The sequence below is a fragment of the Lytechinus variegatus genome, chromosome 8, assembly GCF_018143015.1.
Source record: "Lytechinus variegatus isolate NC3 chromosome 8, Lvar_3.0, whole genome shotgun sequence".
Classification (NCBI taxonomy): Eukaryota; Metazoa; Echinodermata; class Echinoidea; order Temnopleuroida; family Toxopneustidae; genus Lytechinus; species Lytechinus variegatus.
In genome coordinates, this window is record NC_054747.1 from 3,509,393 (window position 1) to 3,522,512 (window position 13,120).

The 13,120-nt window shown below is 37.3% G+C and overlaps 1 protein-coding gene across 1 annotated transcript in view; it reads right to left on the minus strand.

Annotated features, from left to right (window-relative positions):
- Positions 1-366: 366 nt before the first annotated feature.
- Positions 367-13,120, minus strand: part of LOC121419835 (phospholipid transfer protein C2CD2L-like) — a 100,689-nt gene continuing 87,935 nt past the window's right edge. Inside the window, exons 19-20 of the mRNA XM_041614297.1 lie at positions 4,101-4,130; positions 367-497 (exon numbers count right to left, since the gene is read on the minus strand). Of these exons, the coding sequence (XP_041470231.1) occupies positions 379-497; positions 4,101-4,130 (149 nt within the window). The 3' untranslated portion in view covers positions 367-378. The remainder of the gene's footprint in view (positions 498-4,100; positions 4,131-13,120) is intronic.

Genomic DNA, 13,120 nt, shown 5'->3' on the forward strand with positions numbered 1-13,120 from the left:
CCAAGAAAGTTTAGCCATGGTGATGTTAGTCTAAGAATTAGACCAATTGCTAGTAGACCAAGAAAGTTTACCCGTGTTGATGTTAGTCTAAGAATTAGACCAAATGCTAGTAGACCAAGAAAGTCTAGCCATGGTGATGTTGGTCTAAGAATTAGACCAAATGCTAGTAGACCAAGAAAGTCTAGCCATGGTGATGTTAGTCTAACTAAGAATTAAACCAAATGCTAATAGACCAAGAAAGTTTGGCCATGGTGATGTTAGTCTAACTAATATTTAGACCAACTGCTAGTAGACCAAGAAGGTTTAATAGCCATGATGGACCATTTCTTAGTAGACCATGACTACTCACCTCACATTCTTGATGTGTCTGTCTGCGTGTCACACCGTTGAGATGGGTTGTTGTTTGTCCGCTCTGGAGCTAGTACCCGATACATTACTCTCTGTATCATCCACAGACGGCCTACGAAGCTCAAACTCGCCATAGATTCCTATGTCCCCTGTAAATCAAATATACAGAAGAAAAATGTCGTCCATTATACAGGAGTGCTCACAAATGAAAATAAAAAGATTTAAAATAGCTACCACACTTTTGTACAGCGGAAAGCTAAAATAAGCTGAAATCAAAACCAAAAAAAAGCTTACAGAAGGACGCTGAGGAGGAATCAAACTCAGCTTGTTTTACAGCGCTTTTATTCATAAATAGCACCATATACAGCACTGGGAATGGTATTGAGTGTTTTTTTATCATTTTTTCCTCCTTTAATCATATTCCATATATAATTGGTAGCAGAAAGGAACAAGATTGTCTCTAACGCAAGACAGTGTAACTCTACATGGCCCTGGGAAGCAGGGGTGCTGCATCACCCATAAGATTTTTCCGCATACATTCGTAATTCTGAAGCTTTGTTATTCCGAAGGTTTGGATATTCCGAAGGTTCGTTATTCCGAAGGTTCGCATTTCCGAAGGTTCGTAATTCCGAAGGTTAGTTAGTCCGAAAACGAAATGAGGTTAGTAATTCCGAAGGTTCGTTAATGATTAATGAACCTTATTTCGTTTTCGGACTAACAAACCTTCGGAACAACAAACCTTATTTCGTTTTTTCGGATTACCGAACCTTCGGACAAACTAACCTTATTTCGTTTTCGGACTAACAAACCTTCGGAATATCGAACCTTATTTCTTTTTCGGATTATCGAACCTTCGGAATAACGCCATAAATGTTCGGATTAACAAACCCTTTTACGTTTTTTCGGATTAACGAACAAAGAGGTATAGGCAATTTACGTGTTTCGGAATTACGAACCTTTGGAATTAAGAAGTGTAACCAGATTTTTCAGGGGATGCGCACCCCCTTGAAACCGGGTTGATATGCTATACTGTAAAGCTTTGACCCAATCACCTTCATTGGTGTGAGGAGTTAGGGGCTTTTTTCACTCTCTCGGTTTGTTTGTGTGTGTGTGACAAATTTGTTTTATCACAACCATTTGGGAGGACCTCTTTCTAACTTCTAATCAACTTTTTTTTTCGAACTAGCACCCCCTCTCCAAACATCGTTCCCAGCCCCCTGAAACTCTTTTGGGTAAGAGAGATGAATACACTTTGTCAAAAGTTGACAGAAAATTAAAAGCAGAACTGTAGAAGGTTGTTTCATCGTACACACTGTACATTCCAAAGCATAGAATTAGCAAAAATATACAGCTTTTTACAGGATGGCTAAGCAGATAGCATAGAATACAAATGACAATAATATGTAAAACATTTTAAATATCTATAGAAAAACATGGAGAAGCAAACAGATAAAAACATATTTAGAGAAAAGAACACATTCAGAAAAGAATGCAAAATCATGTTTTTTTTCAAGATAGCTATATCAAAAAATAAGGTTCTTCATAATGAGTATTATAAGTCAATGAAGTGGGATGTATTATTTTCTATTATTATTATTATTTCATTCTATTTTTGCATTTCAACATTTACATGATCCTTTATATCTTCCTTATGGAGCCACAAACATAATTCAAAGCCTGCATTGTTATCCTCATTTCTTGGTCTCCACTGATCGATCCCCCCCCCCCTGACCTGCAAGCTTGGAAAACAAGAATACTGCAGTAATGGCGCAGTCAACTCTCCCCTACGGCAGCCGTACGGCGTGTCAAAAACAACCGTATTATTCATTTTTATTCAAACCTGTAAATATGTATCTAGTATAAAAAATGCTATGTCATTTTTATTCAAACTACAAATATGTAGCCGGTACAAAAAATGTTAAAGCGACTGTTTTCGACTCGCCGTAGGGGAGATTTGGCTGTGCCATGAATAAGGTAAAAAGAAATTTCACTATCAAGCATCAACACTATAATATAAAATTGTCCACAATAACTTAAACTTTACTCTATCTGCTTGGAAAAAACTAAACAAAAGAAAACGCTTCAAAATAATTGATTTCAAAACATAGCCCCATCATACTTTGATGAATAAGAATCAATTAATGTAATTCATTTGCTATAACAATTTCATGATGAGCAAATAAAACAAAATAAAAACAGACAGCAAGAGTAATAAAAAAAACAACAGAAAAGCTTAATATGGCTGGAAATGGATGTTAGAAACACTCCTCATACTTTTGACAGACTAAATCACTTTGGAAACTAAAATATCACCAACACAAACAATTACATTATACATGTATATGCATGCTCAGGAATATCTTTTACACAAGACATGCATGTTATGAATAATGGTGACACCTTAAATGCATTTCTTTGTGTTTAACGAGTAACATCAATGTAAAGAATAAGCACCCGTATTCTGAAGTCAGGTTTAACTTAGACTATGGTTCAACTCTGTGCTAAAATTATGGGAAGCCATATTGAAGTGTCAAAATTTATATCAAGTTGAATGTTTCTTATGTTTACTGTGCTCTTTCCTGATTCATCGATGGTGGAGACAATCATCTATTTATACTTCCTAGATAATTATGAATGATTTTAGAGCCAAATGAGCTGAAATTTGACATCTCTACCGTTAGTGATTTATATAACAATTGGCTATCCATACTTAAACCACAACTTTAAACCTGAGTTTAACCCGACTTCAGAATACAGGCCTTTATGTCTTCCAGCAGGAATTCTACTCAGCACCTCTCACAACATTTTTCCTGGAAAGATTCTGCTCAAAGAAGCAGTTTGGGTTTTTACTAAGGTGCCTCAATTTAATTCCAATTCTGTTTGATTTCAATGCAACATAGAGGGCGGTAAACAACAAATGTTCACAATAATCGTCACATTCTGTTAAATGGGGAAGTCAACCATGGTATCAAGTTTGTTTTGACATTTTCAATCATATGAGAAATTTCATCACATGAAATTTATCATATTATTATCAATTCATTTCATTGAAATTTATCATTATTACTGCTATTTCATTTCATTGAAAATTCTACCACATGAGAAATACTAAGTTGATCAGTGGTCACATGTGGTAGTACAAAAATATGACTTCAAAACTTGAGTCTCTATTATTCTATGATGGGTTTTTCCCAAAACTATCAATATATCTGTTATATTAAAAACAAACCTGATGTTTGAGTGAACTTCCTTTTTAATGAGAGTTTTACTCTGAAATCAAGACGAATTATAGGAAAAGAAAATAATGGCAATGTGAAAGTTGAGAGAGGGGGGTAGAGGTAGGAGATACGGCAGAGAGAGGGGGGACAAGGAGGACTCAAGAAGAAAGAGAGAGATAGAAGAGGGAGAGGGGGGTAAACAAGCGAATGAACAAGAGAAAATAAATGAGAGAGTGGAGAATGGAGAGATGGTGGATAAGGAGCACCCAAGAAGAGAGTACAGAAAGTGATGAGGAGGAAAGTGGGAAGAGGAGAGAGAGAAAAGGGGGAGAGGGGGAAGAAGAGGAGAGGAGAGACAAGAAAAGAGATAGGAGAAAGCGGGTAAGGGGAGAGTGAATAGGCAAGAGAGAATGAAAGAGGAGGAGGAGACAGAGGGGAAAGTATAAAAATTAAAGGAAAAGTGAGAGATGTGACACAGGAGACTGGAAGAGTAAGAGGAGAGAGAGAAGGAAAGAGAAAGAGTTTAATTATTACCTGTATGTGTTCTTCCATCGTTGATACAGTCTTCATGCGGGACACAACAGTCGGGAAGGTTTGAGAAGGGATGGAACACCACAATAAAAACATGAGTTGCAACAACAAGGCTAGTAGAGTGGCAGCCACGGAACAGAGATACAACTAGGGCTGGATGGTAGACTAATGAGTTGCAACAATAAGCCTAGTAGAGTGATAGCCATGAAATAGAGATAGGACTAGGGCTGGAGGAGAGACTAATGGCATGCTAGAGGTGAATGAACTTTTCACAGGTGAAGAAAGATAGATAGAGCAGACATCTAGCTAGGAACGGGGTTGTTCATACCTCAGTCACTTTTTCTCTATGGTGGCCGGACCGCGAGTCATTTTTATTCAAGCCAACTGTGTGTATAGCTGGTACAGAACATGTTAAAACGGCCGTTTTCGACTCGCCGTACGGCCACTATAGAACGAAAGTGATTGAGGTAATGTATAAGGGGAGGGGTTAGAGAGGGGAAAAGGGGGTAGTTTGGGTGTTGGAGAGGGGTAAAGGTTTGGGTCAGTAGGGGCTGGGTTGATGTGATAGTAACTGATGAAGGAAAATAATTGAATGTTGTGCTTCAGGAGGGTTTTAAATTGCGGGGTGATAACAAGTGACATGAAAAGGATAAACATGTTAAAAATGTGGGATTTTTAATAGTTAGTATATTAAGGCTAGTTTAAGAATGGTCAAGATGACGATAATAAGAAGAAAAATACATTGCTTGCATAGCACATATCACTGCCCATAAGCATCTCAATACGCTTTTTAAATAGGACAAGAGACAAAGAAAGAAGAGTGGATTAAAGCTGTTATGAAAAAAATGATGATGAATCAAATCATTGTTGCATTTTCTTATAGAAAACATTTTCTTGTAGAAAACATTTTCTCATAAAAAACATTTTCTTATAGAAAACAATTTCTTATAGAAAACAATTTCTTATAGAAAACAATTTCTTATAAAAAACAATTTCTTATAGAAAACAATTTCTTATAGAAAACAATTTCTTATAGAAAACAATTTCTTATAGAAAACAATTTCTGATAGAAAACATTTTCTCATAGAAAACATTTTCTCATGAAAACATTTTCTTATAGAAAACATTTTCTTATAGCAAACAATTTCTTATAAAAACATTTTCTTATAGAAAACAATTTCTTATAGAAAACAATTTCTTATAGAAAACAATTTCTTATAGAAAACATTTTCTCATAGAAAACATTTTCTCATAGAAAACATTTTCTTATAGAAAACAATTTCTTATAGAAAACAATTTCTTATAGAAAACAATTTCTTATAGAAAACAATTTCTTATAGAAAACAATTTCTTATAAAAACATTTTCTTATAGAAAACAATTTCTTATAGAAAACAATATCTTATAGAAAACATTTTCTTATAGAAAACATTTTCTTATAGAAAACAATTTCTTATAGAACACATTTTCTTATAGAAAACAATTTCTTATAGAAAACAATTTCTTATAGAAAACCTTTTCTTATAGAAAACAATTTCTTATAGAAAACATTTTCTTATAGGAAACATTTTCTTATAGAAAACAATTTCTTATAGAACACATTTTCTTATAGAAAACAATTTCTTATAGAACACATTTTCTTATAGAAAACAATTTCTTATAGAAAACAATTTCTTATAGAAAACATTTTCTTATAGAAAACAATTTCTTATAGAAAACAATTTCTTATAGAACACATTTTCTTATAGAAAACAATTTCTTATAGAACACATTTTCTTATAGAAAACATTTTCTTATAGAAAACAATTTCTTATAGAAAACATTTTCTTATAGAAAACATTTTCTTATAGAAAACAATTTCTTATAGAAAACAATTTCTTATAGAAAACATTTTCTCATAGAAAACATTTTCTCATGAAAACATTTTCTTATAGAAAACAATTTCTTATAAAAACATTTTCTTATAGAAAACAATTTCTTATAGAAAACATTTTCTTATAGAAAACAATTTCTTATAGAAAACAATTTTCTTATAGAAAACATTTTCTTGTAGAAGGGGGTGTGAAAATGATGTGTCTGTTGATGTATGTCGATATAAGGGATAAGCCCGTCAGTCATAAGGACCATAAGTCATAATACTGACTGGTCATAAGGACCGCTAGTCATAACGTGTAAAATCCTATACCCAAAAGCTCGCTAGTCATAATAGGCAAAAGGGGTCGCTAGTCATAAGGTCATAAGGACCATGGGTCATAAGGTCCGATTTTCATAATGCAAGATAAGGGTCGCTATTCATAATGGACCATAAGGGTAATTGATCATAAGGATCGCTAGTCATAATCAACAACGAGGGTCGGTATTCATAATACTAGATAAGGGTCGCTAGTCATAAAAAGGAAGAGGCTACATTAATCATAAGGGTCGCCAGTCATAATAGGTGATGAGGGTCGCAAGTCATAATAGTAGAAGGGGTTCGTCAGTCATAATAATACATGAGGGTCGCCAGTCATAATAATAAAAGGGGTTCGCCAGTCATAATTGTAGAAGGGGTTCGCAAGTCATAATGGTAGATGAGGGTCGCTATTCATAATAGTAGAAAGGGTTCGCCAGTCATAATAATGGATGAGGGTCGCCAGTCATAATAATGGATGAGGGTCGCCAGTCATAATAATAAAAGGGGTTCGCCAGTCATAAAAGTAGAAGGGGTTCGCCAGTCATAATGGTAGATGAGGGTCGCTATTCATAATAGTAGAAGGGGTTCGCCAGTCATAATGGTAGATGAGGGTCGCTATTCATAATAGTAGAAGGGGTTCGCCAGTCATAATGGTAGATGAGGGTCGCCAGTCATAATAGGAGAAAGGGTTCGTCAGTCATAATAATGGATGAGGGTCGCCAGTCATAATAACGGATGAGGGTCGCCAGTCATAATAGGAGAAAGGGTTCGCCAGTCATAATAATGGATGAGGGTCGCCAGTCATAATACTAAAAGGGGTTCGCCAATCATAAAAGTAGAAGGGGTTCGCCAGTCATAATGGTAGATGAGGGTCGCTATTCATAATAGTAGAAGGGGTTCGCCAGTCATAATGGTAGATGAGGGTCGCTATTCATAATAGTAGAAGGGGTTCGCCAGTCATAATGGTAGATGAGGGTCGCTATTCATAATAGTAGAAGGGGTACGCCAGTCATAATGGTAGATGAGGGTCGCTATTCATAATAGTAGAAAGGGTTCGCCAGTCATAATAATAGATCAGGGTCGCCAGTCATAATAGTAAAAGGGGTTCGCCAGTCATAATGGTAGATGAGAGTCGCTATTCATAATAGTAGAAGGGGTTCGCCAGTCATAATGGTAGATGAGGGTCGCTATTCATAATAGTAGAAAGGGTTCGCCAGTCATAATAAGGAATGAGGGTCGCCAGTCATAATAGGAGAAAGGGTTCGCCAGTCATAATAATGGATGAGGGACGCCAGTCATAATACTAAAAAGGGTTCGCCAGTCATAAAAGTAGAAGGGGTTCGCCAGTCATAATGGTAGAAGGGGTTCGCAAGTCATAATGGTAGATGAGGGTCGCTATTCATAATAGTAGAAAGGGTTCGCCAGTCATAATAATGGACGAGGGTCGCCAGTCATAATAATGGATGAGGGTCGCCAGTCATAATAGGAGAAAGGGTTCGCCAGTCATAATAATGGATGAGGGTCGCCAGTCATAATACTAAAAGGGGTTCGCCAGTCATAATAGTAGAAGGGGTTCGCAAGTCATAATGGTAGATGAGGGTCGCTATTCATAATAGTAGAAGGGGTTCGCCAGTCATAATGGTAGATGAGGGTCGCTATTCATAATAGTAGAAAGGGTTCGCCAGTCATAATAAGGAATGAGGGTCGCCAGTCATAATAGGAGAAAGGGTTCGCCAGTCATAATAATGGATGAGGGTCGCCAGTCATAATACTAAAAAGGGTTCGCCAGTCATAAAAGTAGAAGGGGGTCGCCAGTCATAATGGTAGAAGGGGTTCGCAAGTCATAATGGTAGATGGGGGTCGCTATTCATAATAGTAGAAAGGGTTCGCCAGTCATAATAATGGATGAGGGTCGCCAGTCATAATAGGAGAAAGGGTTCGCCAGTCATAATAATGGATGAGGGTCGCCAGTCATAATACTAAAAGGGGTTCGCTAGTCATAATAGTAGAAGGGGTTCGCAAGTCATAATGGTAGATGAGGGTCGCTATTCATAATAGTAGAAAGGGTTCGCCAGTCATAATAATGGATGAGGGTCGCCAGTCATAATAGGAGAAAGGGTTCGCCAGTCAATAATGGATGAGGGTCGCCAGTCATAATACTAAAAGGGGTTCGCCAGACATAAAAGTAGAAGGGGTTCGCCAGTCATAATGGTAGATGAGGGTCGCTATTCATAATAGTAGAAGGGGTTCGCCAGTCATAATGGTAGATGAGGGTCGCTATTCATAATAGTAGAAAGGGTTCGCCAGTCATAATGGTAGATGAGGGTCGCTATTCATAATAGTAGAAGGGGTTCGCCAGTCATAATGGTAGATGAGGGTCGCTATTCATAATAGTAGAAAGGGTTCGCCAGTCATAATAAGGAATGAGGGTCGCCAGTCATAATAGGAGAAAGGGTTCGCCAGTCATAATAATGGATGAGGGTTCGCCAGTCATAATACTAAAAAGGGTTCGCCAGTCATAAAAGTAGAAGGGGTTCGCCAGTCATAATGGTAGAAGGGGTTCGCAAGTCATAATGGTAGATGGGGGTCGCTATTCATAATAGTAGAAAGGGTTCGCCAGTCATAATAATGGATGAGGGTCGCCAGTCATAATAGGAGAAAGGGTTCGCCAGTCATAATAATGGATGAGGGTCGCCAGTCATAATACTAAAAGGGGTTCGCCAGTCATAAAAGTAGAAGGGGTTCGCCAGTCATAATGGTAGATGAGGGTCGCTATTCATAATGGTAGATGAGGGTCGCTATTCATAATAGTAGAAAGGGTTCGCCAGTCATAATAGTGGATGAGGGTCGCCAGTCATAATAGGAGAAAGGGTTCGCCAGTCATAATAATGGATGAGGGTCGCCAGTCATAATACTAAAAAGGGTTCGCCAGTCATAAAAGTAGAAGGGGTTCGCCAGTCATAATGGTAGATGAGGGTCGCTATTCATAATAGTAGAAGGGGTTCGCCAGTCATAGTGGTAGATGAGGGTCGCTATTCATAATAGTAGAAAGGGTTCGCCAGTCATAATGGTAGATGAGGGTCGCTATTCATAATAGTAGAAGGGGTTCGCCAGTCATAATGGTAGATGAGGGTCGCTATTCATAATAGTAGAAAGGGTTCGCCAGTCATAATAAGGAATGAGGGTCGCCAGTCATAATAGGAGAAAGGGTTCGCCAGTCATAATAATGGATGAGGGTCGCCAGTCATAATACTAAAAAGGGTTCGCCAGTCATAAAAGTAGAAGGGGGTCGCCAGTCATAATGGTAGAAGGGGTTCGCAAGTCATAATGGTAGATGGGGGTCGCTATTCATAATAGTAGAAAGGGTTCGCCAGTCATAATAATGGATGAGGGTCGCCAGTCATAATAGGAGAAAGGGTTCGCCAGTCATAATAATGGATGAGGGTCGCCAGTCATAATACTAAAAGGGGTTCGCTAGTCATAATAGTAGAAGGGGTTCGCAAGTCATAATGGTAGATGAGGGTCGCTATTCATAATAGTAGAAAGGGTTCGCCAGTCATAATAATGGATGAGGGTCGCCAGTCATAATAGGAGAAAGGGTTCGCCAGTCATAATAATGGATGAGGGTCGCCAGTCATAATACTAAAAGGGGTTCGCCAGACATAAAAGTAGAAGGGGTTCGCCTGTCATAATGGTAGATGAGGGTCGCTATTCATAATAGTAGAAGGGGTTCGCCAGTCATAATGGTAGATGAGGGTCGCTATTCATAATAGTAGAAAGGGTTCGCCAGTCATAATGGTAGATGAGGGTCGCTATTCATAATAGTAGAAGGGGTTCGCCAGTCATAATGGTAGATGAGGGTCGCTATTCATAATAGTAGAAAGGGTTCGCCAGTCATAATAAGGAATGAGGGTCGCCAGTCATAATAGGAGAAAGGGTTCGCCAGTCATAATAATGGATGAGGGTTGCCAGTCATAATACTAAAAAGGGTTCGCCAGTCATAAAAGTAGAAGGGGTTCGCCAGTCATAATGGTAGAAGGGGTTCGCAAGTCATAATGGTAGATGGGGGTCGCTATTCATAATAGTAGAAAGGGTTCGCCAGTCATAATAATGGATGAGGGTCGCCAGTCATAATAGGAGAAAGGGTTCGCCAGTCATAATAATGGATGAGGGTCGCCAGTCATAATACTAAAAGGGGTTCGCCAGTCATAAAAGTAGAAGGGGTTCGCCAGTCATAATGGTAGATGAGGGTCGCTATTCATAATGGTAGATGAGAGTCGCTATTAATAATAGTAGAAAGGGTTTGCAAGTCATAATAATGAATGAGGGTCGCCGGTCATAATAGGAGAATGGGTTCGCCAGTCATAAAAATGGATGAGGGTCGCCAGTCAAAATACTAAAAGGGGTTCGCCCGTCATAAAAGTAGAAGGGGTTCGCCAGTCATAATGGTAGATGAGGGTCGCTATTCATAATAGTAGAAAGGGTTCGCCAGTCATAATAATGGATGAGGGTCACCAGTCATAATACTAAAAGGGGTTCGCCAGTCATAACAGTAGAAGGGGTTCGCCAGTCATAATGGTAGATGAGGGTCGCTATTCATAATAGTAGAAAGGGTTCGCCAATCATAATAATGGATTGGGGTCGCCAGTCATAATAGAAGAAAGGGTTCGCCAGTCATAATAGTAGATGGGGGTCGATTTTCATAATAGTAGAAGGGGTTCGCCAGTCAAAATGGTAGCTGAGGTAGATGGTAGATTTTGCGTATTGACCTTCAACCCACTACATTTAGCAAATGAATCCAAAATATTTAGTACATTACAGAAACTGGCAGCTGCACCATTGAGAAATAAAACTGTGTCATCCGCATTTTAAAGAACTTTGTATTCTTTTAAGCCAACATAAATTCGTTTGGCAGAGTGTGAATTTCGAATTAACAACCCAAGACTTTTAGCGCTTAACAAAAACGAATCTTAATGTCATTTGCCCATTGACTATAACACTAGAAAATGCATTCTGATCAAGTATTTTTATTCATGTCATGAAAGATTTGCCAAATTTAAAAATGGAAAGCGTTTTAAACAAAAAATCATGAAAAATCAGAAATCAGGAATATGTTTCTTCTCCATATACACAATTAAATAATACAAAATTTTCCTATTTTCACCAATAAATCATCCAGACAAGAATCCTGATTGATTAACATGAATAATTATATGGTAATACTTCTTAAAGTCTGTGAGCAATACAACTTTACAACAGTTTACAAACAACATTCAACAATGAAACTGATCTCCAATTTTTGATGAAATGTCTTACTTTGTCACCTTAAGGAATTAATGTTATCAAGCCATTATTGTTTGTGAGATGGATAATTTTCCAGAAATATAAGCAAAATTCATACTTCGTACCAAGAATATACCTAAGTCCTGAAAGAATGCTTTAAAAAAATCAGTTGTAAATCCATCTCGTCCAGGAGGCTTATTATTTTTCATATTTTTTTAATGCAAAATCAACTTCACTGTAAGATATTTCTCCTTCTAAAGAAGAATCGTTTTCCTCTGTAAGACTATGGAAACTCTCTTCTCTAATAAGATAAAAAAAAAGTTCTTCAGCATCACTATTTCCATGATATTTATATAACTGTTCATTATATGACCCAATTTCTCTTAAGATGTCTGTTTGTTCTTGCAATACTGTACCATTATCATGAATCAATTCAACAAATGTTGAATAGGGGGGGGGGCGGAATTTTTTTCAGACATATTTTCCCCGATCGGCCACTCGAAGATAATTTTTGGTTTCTTTGAAGGGGTAATCCTAATACTCACTTCTTAGCTTTATTCCTATGAATAAACATTTATAGACAATATCATCTTTATTTATATAATGTGAGCGCGAAGCGCGAGATAATTTTTTGGAAATCCTTTGTATTTTTTCTGAAAAAGATGTGCATGCAAATGAATAACTACTACGAACGTGAAGCGCGAGCAGAATTGACTGAATGGCTGATTTTGTGGACAACTCTCCATTTGTTTTGTACACATATTTTCAGATTTCCCCCTTTATTTTACATATTTCACATTATCACCTCCTGAACTTGACATATATGGTGTGGATTATATTTTCCCATGACATATGTTGTGCTCAGAAGGAGGCAAGATGCAACTTGAAAGATAATGAGGAAAATCTGAAAATTTGTGTACAAAACAAATGGAGAGTTGTCCACAAAATCAGCCATATTGAAGCACGTTTGCCAATTTAAGGATGCCCTTAGAAAGAACAACAAGAGTTTTCAAACTCCCATAACTTGCTTATTTCATAACCGATTTTGATGAAACTTTTTTTAAATTGATCCTTTCATTTTACTCTTTCAGGTGAAATTGCTTTTCTTCTTGGGTTTTGGTTTCCTTTAATATAGCGAGCGCAAAGCGCGAGCAGAAATTGTTAATATAATATATTAAAAAGAAAACAAGGAAAAATATATTTTTTGAAATGGAAAAGGAAGGAAAGCGGGAAGAACGAAAGAAAAACATTTGAGAAAGAACAAATCATTCTGAAATAGACCTATATAGTGCAATAGCATGATGGGAAATAAATTAAAAGATGGCAAACAATAGCGGGAAATGAAGGTAGAATGGAATTAGTCAAAAGCTAAATTGGAAAACAAAGAAAAGGGACAAGAAATAAAAACTTAATAACACGACCGGGCTGACGAGGATAGAAAATAAAGAGCGAGAAGAAAGAGGAACTGCATACAACATTGTGCTATTAGCTTGCTAAATTTTATGCAAAAAAAGCTACCGGGGCTTTGCCCCAGACCCCAAGCAGTAGGGGCTCTTCATCTATGACCT